General features: G+C 45.9%; 1 protein-coding gene across 1 annotated transcript in view; it reads right to left on the reverse strand.

Moving 5' to 3' along the window:
• GLG1 (golgi glycoprotein 1) overlaps nucleotides 1-27,330 on the reverse strand; it is a 3,171,999-nt gene that overhangs the window by 542,443 nt on the left and 2,602,226 nt on the right. The window contains exon 23 of the mRNA XM_044081599.1: nucleotides 3,967-4,109. Coding sequence (XP_043937534.1) covers nucleotides 3,967-4,109 — 143 coding nt within the window. The remainder of the gene's footprint in view (nucleotides 1-3,966; nucleotides 4,110-27,330) is intronic.

The following is a 27,330-nucleotide window of genomic DNA, read 5'->3' on the forward strand; positions in this document are numbered from 1 at the left end:
CTGGGTGGTACATTGGGGGGGGCGCCTCGACTGAGGAGGCAGGTTTATGAAAGGGATCGAGTAACCTCTGGATATTATTCGAAGCACCCAGTGATCTTTTGTGATGGACTCCCATTGGGCCAAGTGCTTTGAACCCCCCCCCCCGACTGCCTCCAGAGAAGAGCAGTCGGGCAACCCCTCAGGGCTGCTGCGTGGGTCAGTCAGAAAAAGGTTCCCGCAACCCAAAATTTTAAGGCCCCCCCTCTGCCTCTGGGCCAGCGTCCACCTTGTCCCCCCTCTACCTCTGAAGGATGAAGGGTCTGGAGCATAACGGGACTACTGAGACTTCCGGAACCACATATTCTTTTGTCCTCTCTGGTTCCTGGAAAAGGACCTTTGAGAATCTGAGAAGCAGACTCCGACGGCAGACATCTTCCAGTCTTTCTCACTCTGAACCAATGCGTCACCGACGGTCTTCCTCAACAGGGTAGAAGTGAAGGGTGCGTTCGCGAAGGACGCCTTGAAAGGTTCTGCAAAGTCACAAAGCCGAAACAAGGTGTGATGCCTTAAGGCGATGCCGGACCCACTGGCTCTAGCGGCCCCCTCTGTGGCATGGGAAAGTAGCCGCATAGACGTGTTTGAAACAGATTTCAGAGTGGCCATGTGAGCCGAGAAAGTCAGTTTGTCCTCAGCAGACATGGACTCAGGGGGGAGACTCAGCGTATTCTTTCACCAGATCCCGCTAAAGTCTAATTACATGGGCCAAATAATTCAGATCCCAAATGGAAAAGGTAGCTGAAGCAAACATCCGCTTCCAGATAAAATCCATCGTCCGAGACTCCTTATCAAGGGGATGGATCGAGGAACTATCGTGGGCAAGTTCCTTTTTGGTGGCTGCCGCCACAACCATGGCATTTACCGGGGAACCCTTACTCCAAGCCATCCTTATCCACAGGGGGATGACTAAGAATCCTATCTGGCCTCCTGGTGATTGGCTCTACAGTGTCCGGTTCCTTCCACGCCTTGGTAGTGATGAGGTCAACCAGGGGGTCGGCCGGAGGGGACACCCAAGAGGTAGATGGGCCTGCGAATGCCTCCAGGAACACAGACTTGTCCGAGGACGGTTTTTGGGCTGACCACCCCCCCTTTAGGCGAAGCATTTCCATAATGTCTCTAAAGAAGACGTCCTCAGGGGGTGACCTGAGGGAACCTTCCTCTTCCTCCAAATTGGTGTCCTCCTTGAGGGACTGAGGGGAGTCCAAGTGCCTCCTCTTACACTTACGTTTGTGAGGGGCCTCCTCGGTGGGACTGTCCGAGGAGGGCTCACCAACAGGGTCATGTTCCGCCAGTGGAACGGGCTGGGGCATCAAAGCAGGCTGTCCCTGGGACTGGATGATGGAAGACAACCCCAGATGCAAGCGAGTGGGGGCGGAATCCGAAGAAAGAGCAGGGGGTCTCGAACCTCTCGAGAGGACCCTCTCCACCATGTCGAAAGCCGAGGGTGAACCAATCTCTCTGGGCTCCCTGTTTAACACCCTCAGATCCGGCGCAGGGATTGGCATCGGAGCCGAAGCGCTCGGACCCGAGAGGGAAGTGTGCTCCGACCGAAACAGAGCCGAAGACACACTGTCCCCCTAGGATCTGAAGCACAGCTCTCGGCCCCGAGAGCTCGGATCCAAAAAGGGATCGGACAAACTCGAGGGCAAGGCCAGCATCGAGGTAGTGATAACCATCGGCGCCGACTCCCTGACTCAGAGACTCCTCGGATCCGAAGGCTCCTAAACCCGATAGTGGATCGGAGAAGGAGCTATCGGGGCAAAAAGTGGGGCTGAACTCCCCCCAGGAGGGGGGGGGCAGCAGCAGCACTCCCATCTGCAGTTGGGTTTGGAGAAAACAATGCATCATCCGGTCCATATGAGCATTGGAGAGGCTACGTGTCGACCTAGAGGAGGCTGCCGAAGCTGGCTGGGAGGGCCGCCGTGACAACCTTGAAGATGGTCAGGTCTCCGGTGAGAAGTGTGGAGAACGGAGCTGAGGGGAGGAAGGCCCGGAGACCTTCTAGGGTGAGGAGAGCAGCTTGGCAGGAGGGGCCGAGGGGGCTGAGTCGGCCCGCCGCTTGTGGCTTCTGTGCCTCTCTTTCTCCCTCTCCTTTCTCTCTCTCTTCATTTTTAGAGTCCCTCTCTCTCTGGGAAGAAGTGGGAGGTAGAGTCCCAGCCAAGGGAGAGGGGACAGCAGGCTGAGCAGTCGCAGCCGCAGCTGTAGCCACCGAGGGAGAGGAGGAGGAGGAAGCAGACTCCGCGGGTAGGAGACCCGCCAGAATCAGCTTATTCCTCCTATCACTCAGGGTCCAGGGGTTAAAGGCTGTGCAAATTTGGCAGCCCGATGTCAAATGCGGTACCCCAGGCAGAGGACGCACTGAGTGTGGCCATCCGCTGGGGAAAGCTTATGGCCACACTCAGTGCACTTAGAAAAGATGGCCTTTGGGGCCTCGGCCATGATTTCTAAACCAAAAAAAAAACACACACGCGCCCACACAAACACCTAAGGGAAAAGGGGGGGGGTCTACTAGGCTTTAAAATACGAGGGAACGGTAAAACTCAGGGGTTTAAACTAAGAAATTAAGCTATCCACGCACACCCAAAAACTAAGAAAGGTTTTGAGAAAAAAAATCTACTTACAAATGGCCTAAACGCTAGGAGCTCGAAAAACTCGTGCTTGATAAAGCCGCGGCAAACTAGATCTGGGGATTGGAAGGAGGTAGCAGGGGTATTATGGATAAGGGGGAGGAGCTCGGAGCTCGGATCTCTAGCTTGGAAAGCTGCCAGCTCGGATCCAGGTCGGATCAGATACCCACAGGTTGATGATCAAATGAAGTTAACTACTTCAGATCATAACCTTTTTTAAAAGCTCATCATCACAATTACGAGCTTGCTTAAAATATTCAGTTCCCCTTCTATTACCCCTCAAATGCTACTATATCCTATTATGTATGGCTATATTTTTTATGTAATACACATTATATGGACATATCGAATCAAACTATGGCATAAAAAATGTCTGAATTTCTACTTTCCTAAACAAGTGAAGGATCACTGGTGGTGTCACTATATTTACATACAGTGTACCAAACACCCTTCATGTTTCATCACTTCTTTTATCACAAATTATTCTCGGTCTCTCACTAAAGAATCATGCGCACCAAATTCACAACCTTCGTATCTCCGCAACTCGGTAATGAAAGCATGTACTCACTATAGGACCTTGTGTTTTTATGAAAAGGAAATATAAACACCTAATTAATGGCAAAATAACTTCTAGGCAAACTCTTCCGTTCTGGCAGGTACTTCACAACTGAGATGTCAAGTAATGAGACACAGCAGATATGGTCTAACCTTCATCAGGTCCGAATTCCCACTGAGACTTTCTAGGTAAACTTGTCCAGTGACGTGTACACTTCTGAAATTGAAATCGACAGAATTAAACTATATACCCTTATAACAAGTAGGTCTACAGCCAGTAGAAAAAAATGAAAAAGGCTGAGGGTGGTGCAACAGTAGATGTCTGTAGCAGGCTGTGTGTGTCAAAGCATGTATATACTTCTTGCAAAGACATCAATACATGAAATACAGTACAGACCAAGAGAAAAATGCTAACATTGCTGAGTGATGACCACTGAAGATTCCCCAACAACCATTCCTCAACTCTCTTTCTAAGAGAGCATATACAGTGAAACACATCAAAAATGACAAAAGAATGGTGGCCTGTGGTCCAGGAGGCAATGCCCAAGAACTCCTTGATTTTAATCTTCAAGCATTACCACAGAAAGCTAAACAGGTTTTTAACATTAAACTCTAACCTGTGCATGGGACAGGATTCCCTCTGAAAAATCACTTCAGAAAAAAAGTCAAGACCTGAAGAGCTCCCTTCTCATACTATACTGTCTTGCTGCAATTAAATCAATGTTAAAAATCCATCCCATTAACATACCTGTTCGGCATACTTGAGTTTTAAACAGGAAATGACCTGCCCTTCTAGTTCAGTGTACTCATCAGCTTTATTTAGAATGGAGTGACAAAACTTGGGAATGTCTGCATCACATGCTTTTCTCAAGATGGGATTTAAGCGATAATCTGAAGAAAAATAAACAAAAATAATCTGAACAGGTAAAGAATGCTTGGACTTTATACTGCTGTATTAGTTAAAAGCAGGTGGAAATTAATTTTACACCAAAGTTCCCAGCATGTTTTCCCAAGCATCTCTAAATGTCATCAAAAACACTAAAAAAACTGCTCTGTGCTTTTTTAGCGCTACCTCAGTAATGCAGTACATCAATGTTCTGCCAAGTACAGTTGTGTGAGTATACTTATCATAACTGTAGATGTTTGAGTATGTCACTGCTTCAATATAATTCTACATCCAAAGAAAACCGTGATTAATGGACATCCCTCCCACCCATATGATTTCCAGGGCTTTCAGAAATCCAAAACAAAAGTTGGCCTAACTTCACCATACTAGGATGACAGATGATGTATGGCTAGAGGAGAAAGCAAACTGCGTCATTTCCATTTATTTTTTCTTTCTTTGGAGGTGGCATGACTACCAGCAACTGATCCCTTTAGCAGGGGCCCAAATAAATGTCTCTTGGCCTGAGATAGTAAAGCTCCTGTGGATAGCAAACTCATGCTCTCCTTGACTCTATAACTTATGAAAGGATTGGTGAAGACACACCTGGACGCCTGTTACTGAAAAAAGGGCAGTGTACTGATCTTGTAGGATATTTTAATAAATGGCTTGTCTCCTATGGGTTCCTGTCCTCCCTAAGGAGATGAAAAAGGATTATAAGAAGATGGGCGTCTACCTGCAGAAGTGATACTACTGTGCAACAGTTATGGTGAGTAAACTCATACAAATGTACTAGTTCTACTGCATGTGTCCTGCTGCACTAAAATTCCTTACTTAATGGAAGACTACAAAAGCAGCAGCTGTCCAAACTAGGGTCAGGGTGTGTGTGTGTGTGTGTGGGGGAGTCAAAACAGACACTGCAGGGCATCTGTAGTAAAACTTGCCCTACCCCTTGTGTAAGATCCAGCTTACACTATCAAATGCATCTCACAGTTCACAAGGCTGCCTGACAGATAGCGATCAATTACTTCTTAAATACAGCTTTTGTGTTACTGCTGGCTCTGAGAGAATGGGTTCCAACTGGCCTTCCCTGCTGTTTCCTACTGCTCTCACGAAAAAAGAGGCGAGGCAGCTGGCTAGCCATTTAGACAATGCTAACTTTATGACAGGCTTGTCCTCTGACTGCCTGGATTATACAGTCCTTGCCAAGTCAAATCTGAGTTGCTTGTGAATATTGAGAAGGTGCAAGGTAACCCCAAGCTACCATATAGGTGGCAATCCACTAAGCACAGAAGAGGTTATCAGGGACCTGGGGACCCAGGTTGACAGTGGCCTTTCTTTTGACACTCACGTTGCTAAAGTGGTTAGAAAGACCTTCTACATTGCCCACCTGATCATGAAGAGATTCACATCCAGATCTAGTGAGGTCATTGTTCCCCTGTACTCTTCACTTATCAGACCAATGATAGAGTACAATGCCCCATTCGGGATGTATCTCACCCGACATCTGCAGCAATTGGAGAGACCCAAAAGTTCCTCACCAAAAGGATAAAGGGACTCCAAAATCTGTCATATGCTGCCAGATTGAAGAAACTCCAGCTCTATTCAGTCGCATACCGTCTGCTCAGAGTTGACATGTGCCTGACATACAAGGCCATGTCCAACCCGGAATTAATGGACATGCTCCACCTCAAAAAATCCAAATCCACCAAAACCACTAGAGCAAGCGACTTAAACCTTAGCACGGATATAAATAGGACGTGCTGGAGGGATAGATTTATCACTCAGACTCCCTAGGCTGTGGAATAAAATCCCGGTCCATGTGAGGCAGAGCACCTCGCTGGCTCTGTTCAAGAGAAATCTTGACCTGTGGATGGGAGAAAGTAGGTTTACCCCGGGAATCATCTCTGTGTCACTGCTGGACAGAGGCACAACAAACTAATGGGCACAGTATTTTTTCATATAAGGGGTGGCGTAAGCCACAAAAATTTGGGCTAGGCTTAAAAATGCCTTAGGGCAGATAGCCTAGTATAAACCTATGAACCTATGAACCTATCCCTTTGTTTTGGGGGTTAAGACAAAAGACTGACAACTAGCTAATCCAAGTGCCAAATTTGAATCTACCTTCTGTGTGAAAGAAGTTCAGGCGCTCTCTCTCTCTGTGAAAGAATATGCAAGATTCCTTGCTAGCAAATACTTGCAGTTCCAACATTTTTTTAAAGGAGAGTTTTTTCCAGGGCAAGGCAAAAAAAAACTGCTGCTAAGGAGCTACGCTCATTGGTTGGAAGATGATATAGCACAAATGTATACCACCAAAATAAGGTACAGCTTTTCCAGGCAGATTTAAAGGGTCTATATTAGATCACCGAACGCTTAGGTAAGTGAACAGTGATTAATCGACCCCATATAAGCGAAAGCTTACAAAACCGAACTGTCAGAACAGCGATTTTTTTTTCCAAGGGAAAAAAAAAATCGCTGTTCCCAAGGGAGGAAAAAAAAAAAAAAAAAAGAAAAAAAAAAAGCACATTAAACCATGAGATTAAGTGGTGGTGGTGGTGGGGGGGGCTGTGCTCCCCACACACCTCCTGCTTAAATATACCAACTACGAGACCGCACTACAGTGCCGAAAATGGCAAAGTATCGAAGCGGCCAAGCAAATTCTTTCCCTGGGAAAGAATTTGCTTACATGCCACTTTGATATTTTGCAATTTCGGTTTTGTCAGTTCGACCAAGACGCATTTGAAAAAGTACAGTTTTGTACCTACCATAAATGTAGATGTTCGTGTGTTCACCCTGCTGCAGTCATCACACTTGGGTTATCCTGTCGTCAGGCGGTCAAGCAGTCGGCCGGATTTCCAAAGTCTTGGTCCAACATCGGTCGCTGTCGCCTCACCCCTGACGTCAGTGCGCCAGGGGTACATATATTGCAACCAAAGCCATTTTCTTCAGTTTTTCTTGCCCCAAACGTCAGGTGCCCTCAAAAAGGTGATCCAAATTAGTACCAAAAGGTGAGACCACTGTACAAACACAAAAACCCTTCAGCTATAAGCAAATACATCAGTAAGCATAGCAAAAATTTAGCCAGTAGATCAGAGGGGTTGGAGGGAGGGTAACCTGGACTGCAGCAGGGTGAACACTCGAACATCTACATTTATGGTAGGTACAAAACTGTACTATGTTCATCGTGTTACCCTGCTGCAGTCATCACACTTGGGTTGAGTCCCAAAGCTAAGGAAGGGTAGAGGCATCATAGAGGGCTAGTGGAGGCAATGAGGCCCTGCAGAACTGCAGTGGCGAAGCCTGCCCTAGACTTAGAATAAAGAGGTAAGTGACAGTGTTTGGTGAAGGTGTGTACAGAACTCCAAGTTGCAGCTTCTAAAATTTCCTTGGTAGGAACCCCCCTAAGAAAGGCTGTAGAGGTAGCTGTTGCCCTAGTAGAGTGGGATAAAATGGTAAGAGGAACTGGTTTCCCATGATGGGTATAGCAGAATCGTATGCAATGGCCTATCCATTTAGAAATGGTTTGCTTGGATATGGCCTTCCCTTGAGAAGCTGTAGCATAGGAAACAAAGAGCTGGTCAGTTTTTCTGAAAGCCTTAGTTTTATCCAAGTAGTATCGAAGCTGCCTGTGAATGTCCAAGGAATGCAGGAGTCTCTCACCTTTGTTCTGTGGATTGGGGAAGAAAGTGGGTAGATGGATGGTTTGATTTAAAGCTACACGGGAAACCACCTTAGGCATGAAGGAAGGATTAGTTCATAGAGAAACTCTGTCTTGATGAAAAATGAGGAAAGGTTCCACTGCCGTAAGGGCCTGAAATTCTGAAACTCTCCTAGCAGAAGTTATTGCCAGAAGCAGGGCAGTCTTCCAAGATAGGAACTGAAGGTCTGCAGAAAAAGCTGGTTCAAAGGGAGGAAGCGTTAGTTTTTCCAGAACAAAGTTGAGGTCCCATGTTGGTGTAGGAGCTCTTCTCGGTGGTCTGTTTTTTTCCCCTCTGAGGAACTGCCTTAGGAGTGGATTTGAAAATAAAGGTGGATTTGTGTCGTAGTGAGCTGAAATAGCTGAAGCATGAATTTTAATTGAGGAGAAGGAAAGTCCTTTATGCAACATCTCAGCTAAATGCTGCAGAATGTGAGGCATATGAGGCCGAGTTGTGTCTTGGCCTTTAGCTTGGTTCCAAGCAGAAAACCTTTTCCATTTATCGGAGTAAGCCTTCCTGGTGCTTGGCCTCCGGGCTTCTACAATAACATCCAGTACTGCTTGTGAAAGAGGGGCTGGTTGGATGCTTAATTGATTTGCCATGCAGCCAGGTTTAAGGTTTTGATCTGGCTGTGTAGAATCTGCTTGTATTGTTGCGTGACTAAATGAGGTGTTTGAGGCAATATCCATGGTGGGCTGTGAGCCATATTCTTCAATAGCGGGTACCAGTGCTGGCGTGGCCAGTCTGGGGCTATGAGAATCATTTGAGGTTTCTCCTTTTTGACCTTCAAAAGAACCTTTGTGAGAAGAGGTAATGGAGGAAAGGCATATGCTGTCAGGTTTTTCCAACTGAAGGAGAGCGTCCACTTTCCAAGCTTGATGGTGGAATGTCCTTGTACAAAATTTTGTCAGCTGGTAGTTTTGAGGACTGGCAAACAGGTCTATATTTGGTAGGCCCCATCTTTGAGTTATCATTGCAAATATTTGTGGGTCTAGCTTCCACTCGTGGGGATCTTTGATGTTTCTGCTTAGGTCGTCTGCCAATGTGTTTTTCTGTCCTGGCAGGAAGTGAGCTTGTAACTGGACTTGGTAGGCCAGAGCTATGTTCCATAAGATTAGTGCTTGCCTGCAAAGAGGGTAGGAATGTGTGCGCCCTTGTTTGTTTATGTACCACATTACTGTGGTGTTGTCCGTCTTTATTGCCAGTTGTCCAGGCTGTAGTAGATCCTTGAAGGCTGTCAGAGCTTTCTGTACAGCTAGCATCTCTTTTTGGTTTATGTGCAGTTTTCTTTGTTCTGCAGTCCATAGGCCTTGAATGCACTGACTTGCCATATGTTCCCCCCAGGCATAGGCTGAAGCATATGTTGCGATAGTTTGCCTGGGTGGGGGCAAGGTGAAAGGCTAACCCTTGTTGAGGTGACATGCCTGTGCCCACCATAGAAATTCCTGTTGAAGGCAGGGAATGAGAGATATCACTGTGTCCAAGCTGTGGCTGTGTTGAGACCATACGCTTTTTAGGTACCACTGTAATTTCCTCATATGCAGTTTTGCAAATGGTATCAGAATGCAAGATGCCATGAAGCCCAAAGCCTGCAGAATTTTTCTTGCAGTTAATTGGGTCTTTGTTGCCATTGTCTTGAAATATTGAGTCAGTTGTAATTGCTTGTCTGGTGTAAGATAAGCCTTCTGGGCCGTTATGTCCAAGCTGGCACCCAGGAATGTAATTTTTTGTGAGGGTACTAGTTTTGACTTCTTTTTGTTTACTGTGTACCCCAGGCAATTTAGTAGATGCTTTACAAAAGCCAGATGTTGTAAGAGAATATCTTTTCCTTCTGCTTGGATGAGGCAGTCGTTCAGGTATGGATATATTTGAACTCCTCGTTGTCTGCAGTATGCAATTACTGATGCCAGGCATTTTGTGAATACTCTGGGCGCAGTAGATAAGCCAAAGGGCAGTGCAGAGAACTGATTATGGGTTGAACCTGCAATGAAACGGAGGTATCTTCTGCAACTTTGTCTGATAGGGACATGCAGGTATGCCTCCTTGAGGTCCAACGTTACCAGCCATGTTTCCTTGCCCAACATGGGAAGTAGCTGCTGTAGTGTTAGCATCTTGAATATGGGAACTTGTAAGTGTTTAGAATTGAAAAGTCCAGACTTGGTCTCCAAGCATTTTCTTTTCTGGGAACTAGGAAGAGTCTTGAGTAAAATCCTTGGCCTTGCTCTTGAGTTGGTACCCTTTGAATGGCTCTCATGGCCATGAGAGCTGTAATTTGTTTTTGAGCCTCTGCCCTTTGATTTTGTGGCAGGTTTGGCATTCCTCTTTTTATTGGCAAGGTGTGAAAGTGGAATCTGTATCCTCGTAAAATTATGTCTAGGACCCATTTGTCCTTTGTGACCATGTGCCAGTCGTCTGCAAAAAGTGCTAGTTTCCCCCCCCAGGGGGGCTGACAAAAGAGCTTTGTTTGGCCAGCTGAGGTGCAAGTCATTGAGTTTGCCTTCTGATGGGTTGAGACCCGTCTTCTCCTCCCTTCTGGGTTGGAGTGCCCCATTGGCGAGATTTATACTGAGCTTGTGGTTGTCCTCTGCCCCTTGGGCGCCTGTATTTACCCCTCTGAGGCCTGTCAGTGGCTGGAAAGGACCAATTTTTTGTTGGCCAGTTTCTGCTGAAGCGAGGGGGTTGCACCTGTAGGAAATCTTTGACTGTCTGCATTGATTTTGCCTTATCTTCCATTTTCTTTAAAACTTCTTCTGCTTTAACACCAAAAAGAACATCCTGCTGTAAGGGAGCATCTAATAGTTTTGCTTTAACATAATCAGGCAGACTTTGTTCCTTTAACCAGGCATGCCTACATATAACTGAACCAGTGACAGCTGCTCTGCAGGCCTCTAAGGAATCAAACCCACATTGCAAGGTATGTTTGCCCACCAACTCGGTGGCGTGCAACAAATCCTGTACTTCTTTCAATTCAGGTTGTTGAGGTAGGGTGGTTATCTTTTGTTTTAACTGAGAGATCAGAAATTGCTGATATTTAAGCATATGAAATTGACAGTTTAGAGCTCTCATAGCTAAAGTGGCTGAGGTGTAAACCTTTTTCCCCCATCTGTCTAGTGCTCTTGAATCCCTTTCAGAAGGTACTGGATTTTTAGCCATGGAAGCTTTAGCCCCCCCCTTGGGACCCTGGGAGATGGTCTCTGGGTCAGCTACTGGGCTTTTGTAAAGAAATTTGTGGGAATCAGGAACTCTGTCGTATCCATCAGGCTTGGCCGGGGCAGGAGGCAGAGAGTGAGGGTTGAAACTGGATTCTAAATAGACATCATCCACAATGTCCAAAACAGGAGGGATGGCTAGAGGTCTGTGGTGGGGGAGTAAAAGAAAAGTACAGTTTTGTACCTACCATAAATGTAGATGTCCGATAGGTATGCAACTGCAGTTCTGACATATGGGTTTGTCCTGCCTCAGGCAGCCCTTCGGTCGGCCGGATTCCAAAGTCTGGGTCCGGCGTCGGCTGATGTCGCCCTCTCCCCGACGTCAGAGCGCCTGGGGTATAAAAACGTCAGCCGACGCCATCTTCTTCAGTGTTTCTTGCCCCAGATGCCAGGTGCCCTCTAAGGAAGGCTAAATTTTGAAAAATAGAGAAAAAATTCCAGCCAAGTACAACAGCATAAAAACAAATACACCATAAAAGATTACCCCAGGTAGCTAAAATGAGGGGTAGAAACCCAAAAGTATAGTTAGGTGGGAGGGAAAATCTGACTGCAGTTGCATACCTATCGGACATCTACATTTATGGTAGGTACAAAACTGTACTATGTCCTTCAAGGATGCAACTGCAGTCCTGACATATGGGTTGAATACCATAGCCAACCTGGGGTGGTAGGCACTAAGACAAAGATGGTGTAGCTAAAATGCCCTGCAGGACTGCAGAGGCAAATCCTGCTCTGGACCTGGAGTATAAAGGCAGGTTGTAATGTTTGGAAAATGTATGCACGGAGCTCCATGTAGCAGCTTCTAAAATGTTCTTTGTTGCCACTCCTCTTAAAAAGGCTGTGGAGGTGGCTGTAGCTCTGGTGGAATGTGGCCTGATGTCAGCTGGCACAGTTTTTCCATGAAAAGAGTAGCAGAATCGAATGCAATTTCCAATCCATTTAGAAATTGTCTGTTTGGAAATTGCTTTTCCCTGCTATCCAGCAGCGAAAGCTACAAAGAGCTGGTCAGATTTTCTGAAAGACTTTGTTCTGTCCAAGTAGTAGCGCAACTGTCTGTGTAAGTCCAAGGTGTGCAGAAGTCTCTCTCCTTTATTTTGAGGATTGGGAAAGAAGGTAGGCAGGTGAATAGCTTGATTCAGGGACACCCTGGATACCACCTTTGGCATGAATGACGGATTGGTTCTCAAAGAAATTCTGTCCTGGTGAAAAATGAGAAATGGTTGTATTGCCATAAGGGCCTGTAGCTCAGAGACTCTTCTTGCTGAGGTTACTGCCAGAAGGAAGGCTGTCTTCCAAGACAGAAATTGCAACTCTGAAGATGCTGCTGGTTCAAAGGGAGGAAGAGTTAATTTTTCCAGCATGAAGTTGAGGTCCCATGCAGGCACTGGTGGTTTCCTTGGAGGGTTGATGTTCTTTATACCTCTTAGAAACTGTCTTAACAATGGGTGAGAAAATACAGGCGGATCAGTGTTATATTTGGCAGATATTGCTGAAGCATGTATTTTTATGGAAGAATATGAAAGGCCATTGTGGAGCATTTCAGCCAAGTATTCCAGGATCTGTGGAATGCTCATCACTGATGGGTCTTGACCCTTTTTGCTGTTCCAGATAAGAAATCTCTTCCATTTGAGTATGTTTTTCTAGTGGAAGGTCTGTGCGCCTCCAGGATGATATCTTTTACCCTTTTGGAAAGTGTCTCCTGAGTAATAGTCATGGAATCTTCCAGGCTGTCAGCTTCAATGTTTTCAAGCTGGGGTGTAGTGCCCTGTAATTGTGCTGTGTCAGAAGAAGTGGCCATTGAGGAAGGAGCCACGGATTGGTGTGTGTCAAGCTCCGTAGCAGTGGGTACGAGTGTTGTCTTGGCCAGTCTGGAGCTATCAGTATGACTTTCGGTTGCTCTGTCTTGATCTTTAGTAACACCTTGGTCATCAAAGGAAGAGGTGGGAAGGCATATAGTGTTAGAGAGTTCCAACTGAAGGAGAAAGCGTCCACCTTCCATGCTTGAGGATGGTACGTCCTTGTGCAAAACTTTTTCAGATGGTGATTGAAGTGGGAGGCAAAAAGATCTATTTCCGGCCTTCCCCATGCTTGAGCTATTTGTAAGAAAATGTCTGGATGCAACATCCATTCGTGCGGATCCATGATGTTTCTGCTTAGGCTGTCTGCCAGAACATTGTCCTTCCCTGGTACAAACTGGGATTGTAGCTCTATTTTCAATTGTAGGGAAATATCCCAGAGATTCATTGCCAGTCTGCAAAGAGGGTAGGAATGGGTACCTCCTTGCTTGTTTATGTACCACATAACTGTGGTATTGTCTGTCTTTATTAGTAGATGGCCCTGATGCATGAACTTTTCGAAGACCTTGATTGCATGCATCACTGCCAGCATTTCTTTTTGGTTGATATGCAGGTGCTTTTCTTTTTGTGTCCATTGTCCTTGAATGCATCTGCTCTCCATGTGCGCCCCCCATCCATGGTCTGAGGCGTCTGTTGTTATGGTTTGACTTGTATGAGGCTTGCTGAAAGGCAGACCTTTGTTTATCTGGCTTGCTTGAGCCCACCACAGGAATTCCTTTTGAAGGCATGGAATGAGTGGGATCAATGTTTCCAGGCTATGGCTGTGCTGAGACCATAGACTTTTTAGATACCATTGTAGTTTCCTCATATGCAGCCTTGCATGTGGAATCAGAAGAATGCAAGATGCCATGAAACCCAGGGCCTGCAGGATCTTCCTTGCAGTCATCTGGGTGTGCGTTGCCAATCTTCTGAAGTATTCTGGTAATTGTTTTTGTTTTTCTTTTGTCAGAAACGCCATCTGGGTGTTTGTGTCCAGTGTGGCACCCAGGAAAGGTATTTGTTGGGATGGTGCGAGATTTGATTTCTGAATATTGACTGTGTATCCCAAGGCCTGCAGTAGGTGAATGACATAGTCCAAGTTTTTTTTAATAAGGCTTGTTGGCTGTCCGCTTGTATAAGGCAGTCGTCCAGGTAAGGGTATATTTGTATCCCCTGAAGTCTGCAATATGCAATTACTGATGCCAGGCATTTCGTGAACACTCTGGGCGCAGAAGATAAGCCAAAGGGCAATGCTGAGAATTGATAATGCTCTGAGCCTGCAAGAAATCTGAGGTATCTTCTGCAACTTTGTCTGATTGGGACATGCAGGTATGCCTCCTTGAGGTCCAGAGTTACCAGCCAAGACCCCTTGCCCAGCATGGGAAGGAGTTGCTGTAAAGTCAGCATTTTGAATTTTGGCACAATAAGGTAAGTATTCAGTGCGGACAAGTCCAGAATGGGTCTCCATTGGTTTTCTTTTCTTGGAACAAGGAACAGTCTTGAATAAAATCCTTGTCCTTGTTCTGCAGAAGGAACCTTTTCTATTGCTCTTATTTGAAGTAGGTTTGTTATTTGTTTGAGTGCCTCTGCCCTTTGATTTGGTGGCAAGTTTGGCCTGTCATGTCTTGTTGGCAGTGTATGAAAATGGAATCTGTATCCTTTGTCTATTATCTCCAGTATCCATTTGTCCTTTGTAATATTGTGCCAATTTTGTGAGAATAAAGATAATTTTCCGCCCAAAGGTGCTTCTAATTGAGCCCTGGATGGCGGAGTCAAAGTCAAGTCATTGAGATTGTCCTGGCGGAGCAGTGGAAGGTCCTGCCCCACCTCTCTGGTTCGGAGGCTGCCATTGACGTCCTCTGTAGGAGCCTCGAGTTTGCCCTCTACCTCTGCCACGTCTATTTTTGCCTCTTTGAAATTTGTCTGTGTCAGGAAAGGACCAATGCTTAGAAGGCCAATTCCTGCTGAATCTTGGAGGCTGTACCTGGAGGAAATCTTTGACTGTTTGCACTGACTTTGCCTTTTCCCCTATTTTCTTTAAAACTTCTTTTGCAGTAGCACCAAATAGCTTATGTTTCTCTTGCGGTGCGTCCAAAAGCTTAATTTTCACATGGTCTGGCAATGTTTGTTCCTTTAACCAAGCATGTCTGCATATGACCGTACCTGTCATTGCTGCTCTACATGAAGTTTCCAATGCATCATATCCACACTGAAGGAAATGGCTGCTAACCTGCTTAGTATTATGAACCAATTCCTGTAACCCCTTTCTATCTAATGGTTCAGGGGAAGCCAGTTTCTTCTGCAAGTCATCCAACATGTATTCCTGATACTGAATCATATGAAATTGACAATTTAATGCTCGCATAGAAAGGGTGGAAGATGTATATACTTTCTTGCCCCACCTTTCTAAAGCCCTAGAATCTCTTTCCGAAGATAGTGGGTTCTTAGCAGTAGTGGAGGAAACCCCTTTTGGCCCCTGAGAAATTGTTTCAGGGTCAGTAGTATGGCCCTTGTACAGAAATTGATGCGTGTCTGGGACCCTGTAGTACCTGTCTGGCTTGACAGGAGCAGGGGGGGGGGGGGTCAGGGGAAACACTAGATTCTAAGTACACATCATCTAAAACATTTAAAACTGGAGGAATAGCTAAGGGTCTATGCTGAGGTAGCTTTAAAAATTCCCTTAACCTTTTCCTAGAATCTGAGTATTCTTGGCCTTGCCATTTGAAGTGTTCCCTCATGGAATGAAGCGTTTCCCCAAAGGAAAACTCCTTAGGAGGAGAAGCAGAGGGAATAGATTCCTCCACATCAGAATCCTCGTAGGCCGGGAAGGCCGCCTCCTCGTAGTCTGAATGTGCAGAATCACCTGAGGCCTCATCGGAGGACTGGGAGTCTACCTGCTCAACCCTAGGCCTCTTGTCAGAAGGCGGCTGAGAGCCTCTATCTGGATGAGGCTGTGAACCCCTAATTAAAGAAATAAGGTCCTCAGCTAAACTTAAAATTTGAGAACCAGAAGTAGATCCCAGAGAAACAGATCTTGGAGGAAGAGACTTAGCCTGTTTGGCAGCCTTAGCACGTGTGTAGGCCTTAATGGACATAGACACTGGAGACCTGGCAGCCCCACGTGCTGGAGTAGTCTTATCCACTGAAATGGTGTCAGAAATATCCTGGGCTACGGTCTCAGAGGGGAGAACAGGAACCGGCACTGAGCTGGCCTCCGGTACCGAAGTAACCGGTGGAGCAGTGTCATCTGTCTGTAGCGGTTGCGAAACCGGCTCAGAAGAGACCGACACACTCACGGTAGGGCTAAGCGTGGTGTCGGTCCTTATCCTTCCGTTTTTTAGGTAAATGTGCTGTCGGAAGCTCCGACGGCATGATATAAAAGAAATCTTCCCCAAAATAATCCTGCCAAACTCTGACCGATGCGTAAGAGTGCGTTTATTGAAAGAAGCACAAGCTGCACAGGCCGAGACTTTGTGTTCTGGGCCTAGGCAGGGTAAGCAGTAAGAGTGGAAATCCTTATGAGGTATTTGTTTCCCACAAGTTAAACAATTATTAACTTTTTCACTTTTATCTGACATCGGCTGAGGCAAGAAAAAATCCCCAACGGGGTACTTAGCTTTTTTGAAGACTTCAGTAGCTGAAAACACAGGAGCTGGTCGACCGGCACTTGCGACCTGCTTCTGCTTCGGGCGCCACGCAGCAAGAAAGACTGAAGAAGATGGGGTCGGCTGACGTTTTTATACCCCAGGCGCTCTGACGTCGGGGAGAGAGCGACATCAGCCGACGCCAGACCCAGACTTTGGAATCCGGCCGACCGAAGGGCTGCCTGAGGCAGGACAACCCATATGTCAGGACTGCAGTTGCATCCTTGAAGGACATCTCTCTGAGCCTTTACTTGGTATCAGAGTAATCCTGACCTTCCCAGTGAAAATGTTCCCTCATAGTGTGTAAAGTTTCCCCAAAAGAGTAATCTTGTGGAGGGGAAGCTGAGGGAATAGAGTCCTCAGCATCAGAATCTTCATAAGGAGAGAAGGAATAGTCTTGGTCCTCAGAGGAATCCGAAGAAATAGACAGTTGTTCAGAGGAAGCAGATTCTTCCTCTAGTCTAGGCCTTTTGTCAGGAGGAGGCTGAGAACCCCTGATAAGAGAAATCAAATCTTCAGCCATCTTGAGCATCTGTTTCTTAGACATGGGGCCTTGAACAGGAGACTGAAGTGAAGCCTTTTTTCGATTTGGAAGGAGTCTTCGACTTGGGAAACGTTTTGACTGTAAGAGTCGTCGGTCTGAAAACGCCTTCAGAAGGCGATGGTGTTTCAGAAGCACCGACGTCCTTGGAAGGTAAATCGTAGGTAGGGCCTGTAGTAAAAGGCTGCGTCGGCCTAGTACATTCCGTCAAAAAACCCGTAGCAGCCTCGGGTTCCTGAACTGCGGTAGTCAGAGGCTGCGTCAGAGCCTCACTGATAACCGGAGACCGGATTAACAGAGGCCTCGGAATCGGGCTTAGGCCTGGGCTGTCGGTCCTTATCCCTGCACTTTTTGTGCACGCCGGTAGTAGGTAGCTCCGACGGCATGTTATAATTAAATTTTCTGCCAAAAAAGTGTTGTGCGAAATCAAATCGTCTTTTAATAGTACGTTTATTAAATCTAGCACAAAAACGACAAGAAGTGATGTCGTGATCAGGGCCTAGGCAAGGTATGCAATAAGAATGAAAATCCTTATGAGGTATTTGCTTCCCACAAGAAATACAGTTGTTAACTTTTTCTGACATTGGTCTGAGGCAAGAAAAGTTTCCCCTATGGGGTACTTAGCTTTATAGAAAACTTCGGTCTGAAATTCGAATTCGAAAATCTCAGGAGTCAGCCGACAGGCACTTGCGAACTGCTTCTGCTTCAGGCACCGCGCGGCAAGAAAGACTGAAGAAAATGGCGTCGGTTGCAATACATGTACCCCTGGCGCACTGACGTCAGGGATAAGGCGACAGCAACCGACGTCGGACCAAGACTTTGGAAATCTGGCCGACTGCGGGACCGCCTGACGACAGGATAACCCAAGTGTGATGACTGCAGCAGGGTATGCGTCTTCGGCCTACTGATAGGAACCCAATTTAAACATATAAACCTTGTAAAGAAAATCTTTCATGGGGAGAGGACTGACAAAGGAGGGCCCATCATAAAAACAAGCTGCAGTGGCAGAAAAGATTAACTTTGGTGGAGGCATAGAAGAAATTAGTGCTAAGTAGGCCCAGTAAGTGGTTCAAGAATTCTGGCAGTACAACTCTGGGGGGAAGATGCTTCTTGGCTTAGAATCTAAGGAGAAAACTCTTCTACCAGGCCAGATAACATCTCCTTGTTCTAGGGTTCCTTAACTTATGCAAGATGCTTAGAACCTCCAAGTGAAAAATATGTTTTGAAGGGGATCAGGCTGAGACCACATAAGCTGTCAGATTCAGGCTACAAAGTACAGACTGTATCAGTGACTCTTCTTGACCCAAAGCACATTTACAGGAAATGTACTGTTTGTTCTCATCTTTCTGGCTAAAAAAGAACCACAGTGGCCTTAACTATGGTGGGGGCTTATAGTATATGCCCATACTTTTTTTTTTTGTTAGACCACTCTTTGGGAGGGGTATTGATGGGAAGGCATAAGGACCCACTTTGCTTTCTTGCATGAATATCTGGAATAAAACCTCTGCTAAGTGTGATTTCACCTGGAGTGAAACAGATGACTGTTTCTCCCATTTAATGAACAGGTACAGTAATACTGTCGGATCCAGTCACCACTTGTGGCTGGCTACCTCGAACCTGCTCAGTTGGTTTGCTATAGAGCTCAGGTCTGAAGGAATATAAAATGCCTGAACACAATGGTGAAGACATGAGGCTATGTCGCAAGTTATTAATACCAGCTTGTGCAGACAGTAAGAGTGGGTCATACACTTTGCTTCTGCATGCAACACAAACAATGGCGGTGTTTGATTATCCTTAATGGCTGCCGGTTGCTACATTATCCTTCAAATCTTTAGGGTTACAGTTATGGCCATTTCCTTTAAGCAGATGTGCCTTCTGACTACAGGGGGACTCCAGATACCTTGCATCTTGATATGCTTGATATAGGTCCCTCGAGGAAAACAGGAGGCAAATGCAGACAAGCTGTGTCCCCCCTATGAGAGTACAAATTGAATTCCTTGGCTTATTAGCATCTCTAGATTCCACTACTGGAGTTTCTCCTTGATAGAGGAGATGAGGAATACTTCTGTGTTCAGTTGGTACTTGTGCGGATACCAATGACACAAGTATGACTGGATTTTCACTGCACATCCTGGCTAAAGGATGTGTGACAAAGGCAGTCAAGCAGCCCAAAGCTCTTGGGAACATTTAGGCAGACACTAATGTCCACTGACTTGAAGTTCAGGAAATTACTCAAATAGCAGGTTTATGTTCTGTAACAAGAACAGAATACTATTTTTGATGTTAGAACAATACTCCTAGATAAATTTCCTCCCTCTGCAGTCACAGGCTTGACTTGGTGAGGTGAAAAGAAAACAGAAGCTGAAGCAACAATGAATGGAGAACTCATGTTTCCCCGTCTTTCCCTTACACAGGCTGCCTGGGTTAAAGCAATTATCCAGGTAAGGATAAAAATGAATCCCATGAGTTCTGCGAAAGCACACAGTCATGGCTACACATTTTGTAAAAACTCTTTCTGCCCTGGACAGAACAAAGGGATTGAGTCATGGACCTGCTTAGTGTGTCTGCCTCAAGGTTTTGGTGGATGAGATGTAAACCACTGGAAGAGTCGCATTGTACTGAACTGCCAAATCCCATGCTGACAGTTAACCTGCAAAGAAGGCATAACTTTGCCCCCACCGCACTTGTTCACAATACCAAAGGATTGTGGTGTTGTCCAGAAACAATTTCAGAGAGCCTGGGTGGAAAGCCTGAAGAGCTAGAATGACAGCCTTTACTTCCTTAATGTTGATATGCTCTTTCCTTTGTTAAAGTGACCAGAGACCCTGTACCTTCTCTGACACAAAAGTTGCCCCCAACCTATGTCTGAGGCATCAACTCTCGAGTTGTCTGGGGCAGATTAACAGGAAGGCCTGGATCAGAGAAAATTGGCGAATCCACCAAAGCAGCTCGGATTTTAGGCATGGGAGAAAAGGGAGCACAAACTTCAGAGGGCATGCATGCTGTATCCAAACTGATTTGAAGTACCACTGAAATTTCCTCATGTGGGGTTTTGCAAGGGACAGCACAGATATTGTGGGTGCCATAAACCCTAAAAGTCTCAAACTCCCTGGCCGTAATGGAAGGAAGAGGCAGAAGACTCCGGATGAAGGAAGCAAGAGAGAATTTCTTCTGGTGGAAGAAAAGCCATCATGAGATCTATTCTGAACCTGCACCCTAGAAAGACGAGATCCTGAGAAGGGGGACAAATGATTTTTCGTAACTTATGGTGAACCCTAAGCTTTGTAAGTGAGAAATGGCCAACTACAGATTTTGAATTAACTGTTTTTAGAGAGGAGCCAGAAAAAGATTGTCCAGATATGGATATACCTGAATTCCCTTGACCCTGAGAAAATCAATCACAGGGTCCAAGCACTTTGTGAATACTCTTGAGTCAGTGGAAAGACAAAAGGGCAAGGCAGAGAACTGAAAGTGCAAAGAAGCCACAGAGTAATGTAAAAACTTCCTGTAAAGACAATGGATAGGTATGTGAAGGTAGGCATCCTTGATGTCTAGAGAAGCCACGTAAACCTGAGGAGGAATCAAAGGAAACAAAGACAGCATGTGGAAAGTTGGTACTTTTAGAAAGCTGTTTAAATGGGACAGGTCCAGTATTGGTCTCCAAGGACCAACTTTTCTGGGGACAAAGAACATTCTTGAGTAAAACCCCCTGCCTCTTTGGCCCAGAGGTACATTTTGAATTATACCTTGAGAAAGTAAATTCCTTAGAACCTGTGGAAACAAATCCAACTGTTTTGCAGGGGGGAAGGGAACACCCATGAAAGCAGGAACGTTTTTCCAAGTGATGAAATATCCATGTTGAATAACAGAAAGAACCTAGGAATCCTGACTTATACTTGCCCAAGCTGGAAGACAGAGGGATAGATGAAGAGAAACCGTAAGATTTGTAAGAGGCTTGTAGTCACAGACTACCTGGCCTGGCTGGAAAGGGCTGCTGAGATGAGGGGCCAGAACCAGTAGTCTTAGGCTGTGGAGGTCTTCTTATAGTCTTAGATCTAGAAAAGGCAGCAGCAGAAGACAGTCCGTCTCCTGACATCTAATTATTGTACATTGCTTATATTTCTGTGGAGCTTTTCTCCCCGGGCCTCCACTGAAAATGGGCTTCTGGCTGACTCAGACCTTCCCGGTAAACAAATGTAAATAAAAACAATAAATAAAATTTCTGTGGAATTTCAGGACAGGAGACACAAAAATGTGCTTCAAGTCCTGAAGTTCCTTTCCCTTTTCTTGTAAGGACAAATAAATCTGCTGCTGCAGTACCAAACAGCAGTGTTTTCCAGAGGTGCATCCATCAATTTTGCTTTGATGTAATCTGGCAAAGGCTGAAGCTTCAACTAAGAGTACCTTCTAAGGACAGAGCCAGAAGCAGCTGCTCTACAGGATGCTTCAACTGCATCATAACTGCATTTAAAAGAGTGTCTAGCCACCTGAAGCTGGTAAGAGAGACATAGCCTGATTTTTTTCGGTCAGTGTCTGGAAGTTGTGAAACAGCTTGAGAGGCCTATGAAAGAAATGCCACGGAAAAGTACAGTTGTGTACACCTACCATAAATGTAGACATTCATGTGTATTCACTGTTGCAGTCATTACATCTGAGTAATCTGCTGGCAGGTTGCCCTCAGTCGGCCTGATTAACAAAGTCTTGGGTCCTGCGTCGGTTGCTGTCCCTTCTTCCATGACATCAGGTCATCAGGGGTATAAAAGATGCAGCAGACGCCATTACATCAGTTTTTCTTGCCCCAGATGTCAGGTGCCCCCCAAATGGGGAGCAAAATATATATATATGTCATTCATATATATATATATATATATATATATATATATATATATGATATATATATATATATATATATATATGGGTCTATATGAATACATCGACAAGTCATAACAGCGACATCCACCTGTTCAACACAAAATCACCGACAAGTGAAATAAGCGAAATGTCACATTACCGACAGTTACATGTTCGACAAAAAGCAGTCACTAATGAAATGCACCGAACAACTGCACAAAACTACTACACTTACTAAAACATGGTATGCATGAATAGCTGAATGAACACTCTGTAGCAGAAATGTAAATTGAATGAACATCTCCAGGTTGTCAGCAAATTGAGAGGCATTGGTGCAGAGCACATACCGCTGTCAGTAACGCGAGTATTGAACTTGTACACTGCCTCTCAATTTGTTTGCACGGTAATCATGAAGCAAGAGGGGGGGGTCCAGAGGTATGCAGGCAGAAATAGCAGACAGATGGGCTTTAATGGATGAGTAAGCCAGTCCTAACTGCAGTAGCTCACACAAATAGGACAGAACTACAGGAGGTTCGCTGAGAAGTGGATCCAGCTGTTTTTTATGACACCAAATAGTGAATTGTTTCCACTTGGAGAGATCCAATTTTCTGATATTAGGTTTCCTGGCCTCCTGCAGGACATCGAGCATGTCCTCATTTTAAAGGTGTCTAAATGGGATCAGAATCCTATTAGTCACAGAGTTAGGTGGAGCATCTGCCACTGTGGCTGGATCAGTGATCCCGTGTTGTGTGAGGAGGTCCACTCTGGGGGGTAACTTGTGGTGATTGCCCTTGGACAGATGAAGTAAGGGGAACTAGTGCTGTCTGGGCTAGTAGGGAGTCACCAACAATATTTTTGGGTTGTCCTGGTGTATTTTCAGCAGGGTTTTCTGGATGAGAGGGAAGGGGGGGGATGCATATAGATACTTCCCCTTCCATGAGATTGAGAAGGCATCTGCTGCCAGTGCCTGTGGTTCTGCTGTCCTGGTGCAAAAGCCAGGACGTTTCTGTTGAGGGAGGCGGCGAACAGGTCTATTTGAGGTATACCCCACTTGTGGACCAGATCCAAGAATACCTCTCTGTGCAGCATCCATTTGTGGTTGTTTGTGCTGGTTCTGCTCAACAAATCAGCCTGTTTGTTGTGGAGGGAGGGGGATGTAGGTCGCTCACAGGGAGATTCCCTGTGAGGTAGCCAACTCCCAAACCAAGAGAGCTAGCCAGCAAAGCAGGTAGGACTTGGTTCAAGCCTGCTTGTTGATATACCACAGTACGGTTGTGTTCACTGTGTATATCAGACGAATCCCCTGTAGAAGGAAAGGTTGAAAAGCCTGTAGGTTAAGCAGGATTGCCCTCATTTCTCTGGCATTGACATGTTCTTATTTTAGGAGAACTGGCCACAAGCCCTGCACCTGTCTTAGTCCTAGAGTATATCCCCAGCCCACGTCTGAGGCATCTGTGTGCATGACCTGGGTGGGTTGTGGTGGTTGTAGTGTGAGTCCTGGGTTTCTTTGTACCTGGTCCCCCCACCAAAGTATCTCCTTTTTTTAAGCAGGGTAGAAGTGGTACAATGTGCTCCAAGGGCTGGTTATGTTGTTTTCAGACAGAGTGAAGGTACCACTGCAGCTTCCTCATGTGGAGCCTTGCTAAAGGTAGCATGGGTATTGTGTCTGCCATGTAACCCAATAGTTTCAGGTACTGCGCCTTGCAGTCAACTGGGTCGATTGGTGCACCTGGAGGAGGTGATTGGACAGGGAGCTCACCTTTGGAGGTGGTAGGTAAACCTCCATGAGGTCTGTTCTTATTCTGTACCCCAGGAAGACAATGCCCTGGGTTGCTTGCAGGTGGGATTTTGGCAGATTTATCTGGAATATGCAACAAGGAGGTCACCAACTGGAGGTGATCTTGCAGTATTTGTTGGCTGGGGGTCTGGATGAGCAAGTAGTCCATGTAGGGGAAAATCTGTATCCCCTTTGTCATGGCGTAGGCCACCACTGGAGCTAAACATCTGCTAAAGTCTCTGGGAGCAGTGGAAAGACCAAAAGGCAAGGCAGAAAATTGCTAATGAGAGAAGCCCACCAATAATCAAGTATTTCTTGTGGGAGGGTTTGCTAGGGATGTGGAAGTAGGCCTAGTTTATGTCTAGAGTAGCCATGAATTCCTGTGGAGTAATCAGGAAAAACAGTAGGCAGGGTGAGCATTTTGAAGGTAGGTACCTTTAGGAAGAGATTGAAGTAGGAAAGATCCAGGATGGGTCTCCATAGTCCATCCTTCTTGGGAACCACAGAGAGTCTTGAATAAAATTGTTTTCCTTTTGCAGAGGAGGGAACTGACTGTATAGTGCCCTGGTCTAGCAATGTCTGCAGTGCTGGTTGTAAGAGGGGCAAGTTGCTGTGAAGGGGGACGAGGAATGTCCTTCCATATGGGAGGAGAGAGCCAAGTCATGTAGTAGCCATCTTTGAGGACAGACAGAACCCATTTGTCTTTGGTGATCTAGATCCACAGAGGGAGACAAAGAGAGGTGGGCAGACAGGAGCATGGCAAAGGGGAGGTTGAGGCAAAGGTGGCAGGTAATCAGATGCTACTTGCTTGTCCTGAAAGGAAGACCTCTTGCTAGTTGCAGAATGTGCTCTACGCATAGGAGATTGTTTCCTAGTGGGTTTTCGAGGTCTGGCACTAGGGTAGGCCGGAAGTGCTTCCTAATAAACTGAGTTTTGGAAGGATAGTTCTGGTGGAACTTTGGAATTGGTGAGATCATAAGATGTTTGAGGTCCTGCACCTCTTTGCCCTTTTGTTGCAGTGATTTAAAGAGATCTGCGACCTTGGTTTTAAAAAGTGCAGGATTATCCAGGGGTGCATCCTTGAGCTTGGCCATGAAATTATCTGGCAGAGGTTGTAAGCGAAGCCAGGAATATCCATCTGCTAGAGCAGATACTGATGCTGCTGACCAAGCAGAGGATTCGGCAGCATCATAGCTACACCTAATGGAGTGTCTGGTGACTTAAGGTGCAAGAGCCAGGAGGGAGGATAGAGCTGTTTTGGCAGGGGAGTCTGGAATATCTGCCAAATGTTTGGTGGCAGACTGTAGAAGAGATAGGTTATACTTAGCCATGTGGGTATGGCAGTTAGTGGCTCTGAAGGCCAATGTAGCAGAAGTATAAATCTTTTATCCTGACCTTTCCATGGTCTTGCTGTCCTGGTCAGCAGGGAGAATAGCAGTAGTGTGTAATAATTTGGTGGCTTTGTTAGTGGTCACGGAGATAGTGGCTAGGTCAGCTGGAGGGCACTTTATCAGGTGCTTAGCAGTGTCAGGTACATTGTACAGCCTATCCGGTCTGCGTGGAGTAGGGGGCTGAGAGTCAGGATTAGTGCATGCTAAAATAAAGGAATCTAGGAAGGCTGGTAGGAACAGCAGATGGGCTAGGTGTTTCCATTTGAATGAGGTCGTAATACCTCTTCTGTACCTCAGACATTTCTGAGGAATCCCATTGGAAATGTTCCTTCATCCTGCTAATGGTCTCACTGAAGGTTAAATCTTCCATTGGGGAATCTGGGTCCAGGGGACTCTTCCTCAGGGGATCCGTATCCCAAAGGAGATGAGAGTTGTGAACTATAGGAGAGAGATTCTTCAGAGGAGTCTGAAAGGACCTCCTCATCCCTAGGAGGTTGGTCAGTATGCACAGGCCTAGGGGTTAGAAGAGGAGGAGGGGTGGAGGTCGAAGAAAGAGTAGGCCTCAATGCCATAAAGGTGCTGAGGCTCTGACTGAAGGCCTGCCAGTCAGGTATACTTTCAGAAGAGGGAGGAATATGTGGTCTCTTCTCCCTTCTTTTTAAAGGAGTGGTAAGTGATTTCCTAGAAACCGGGGACTGTAAAGGGGCAGATGTCTCTGGCGACTCCCTATGAAGTGCTGATTCCCCTCCCCCAGCATCAGCTAGCGGCGCCAGTATAGCCTCAGCGGACGTGCTCGTCTGTGGATGGTGTGGCATCCTTAGAGGTACCTGCGACTTCCGCAGAAGCAAATCGGGAACCCGATCCGGAAACCAGGCCTATGTCGGCCACAGGTCTGGAGTAGGGCTGAGGCAGGCTCAGCAACAGTCAAAGGCCATAGGGTTCTGGCCTTCTTCTTTGCTGGTTCTGGGGGGGGGGGGGCATTGGAAGGACCTTCCATCCTTAACATAAGAAGTTTCAGGCATTGGTTCTCAAGACACAAATTTAACGCGTGCAACCCGCTATGCAAGGTTTTCGGTATGAATGCCTGGCAAATAGGGCAGGGCCTTAAAATCGTGACCTCTTCCTAAACTGAATGGACACTTATCCTGGGCATCCTTATGAGGGATCTGGGATCCACACTGAACCTCTCCCTTTCTGGATGACATTAACAAGCAATATTACAATAAGGAAGGACTGAAAAAGTTTCCCCAATGGAGTACTTATCTCAAAAAAACAATTGCGACGTCAGCGGTAACTGGAACACCTGGCATACAAATAGAGGCTGAAAAGTTCTGAGGGCTGGTGTGTGCCGACGTCACATTTATGGCCCATGTATCCTATGCCTCGCCTGATGTTTGACGCACCACAGAGGGACTGAAAGCTTTTGAATACCGGCCATACGCAAGAGAGACTAAAGTGATAAACCCATATGCAGAATACTGCAACATAGAAATAGGAGGACATCATCATGATTAAATTGCATCAAATGAGGGGTGCCTCCATAGTTACTGAATATTAAACTCATTAGTAATCATGTTTAAACATTCCTGACTTCAATTATTTCTACTCTAATGTTTAAAGTGTAAAACAGACACCTACCCCTTGGGAATGGGGCAGTCAAAAGTGGCAGAGGTTGCAGCTATCACCAGAAGGGCGGACATCCAATCCTTCAGCACACTCTCTCACTCAAAGAGCAGAAATTCATACCAAAAGCAAGAAGGCAAACCTAGCAGCACTTAATCTCACAACTGTATGCAATGCAAAAAAATGAAGATAGCACTGGCTGACAGCACTCCTCTACCCCATATGTCCCAATGTCTTTGTGGGATGGAGTCAGGTGGAGGTAGAACAAGAGCTTTGAAAGTCATGCCGGCAATTGGATTGCTGCCTGCATGAATTATGAGATTAAGACTGCAATGTTTACTATTATGATGACTCTTCTTCTTGAGCTGTTCTATGACTTAAACTTTCTATACTTTTTTTACATCGTAAAAAACATTAAATATCTTTCTTACTCTGTCCTACTTTCCTCTGAGGGGGAAAATTTAGTAATCTTTATCATCTAATCTGACAAATCAAAATATGAAGGTACAGACCACAACCTTTCCAAGAAAGTACACACAAAGCAAACTGGAAGGTGTTCAGAGAAATGTAACACAGCCAAAGTGGTGCAGTCTAGCATGGTGTCTGGTTTCCATACATCTGTACCATCATATGGAGGAAGGTAAGCAAAGAAAGTACAGT

This window comes from Protopterus annectens, chromosome 8.part1, assembly GCF_019279795.1.
Source record: "Protopterus annectens isolate FY-2018-M chromosome 8.part1, PAN1.0, whole genome shotgun sequence".
NCBI classification, from domain to species: domain Eukaryota; kingdom Metazoa; phylum Chordata; order Ceratodontiformes; family Protopteridae; genus Protopterus; species Protopterus annectens.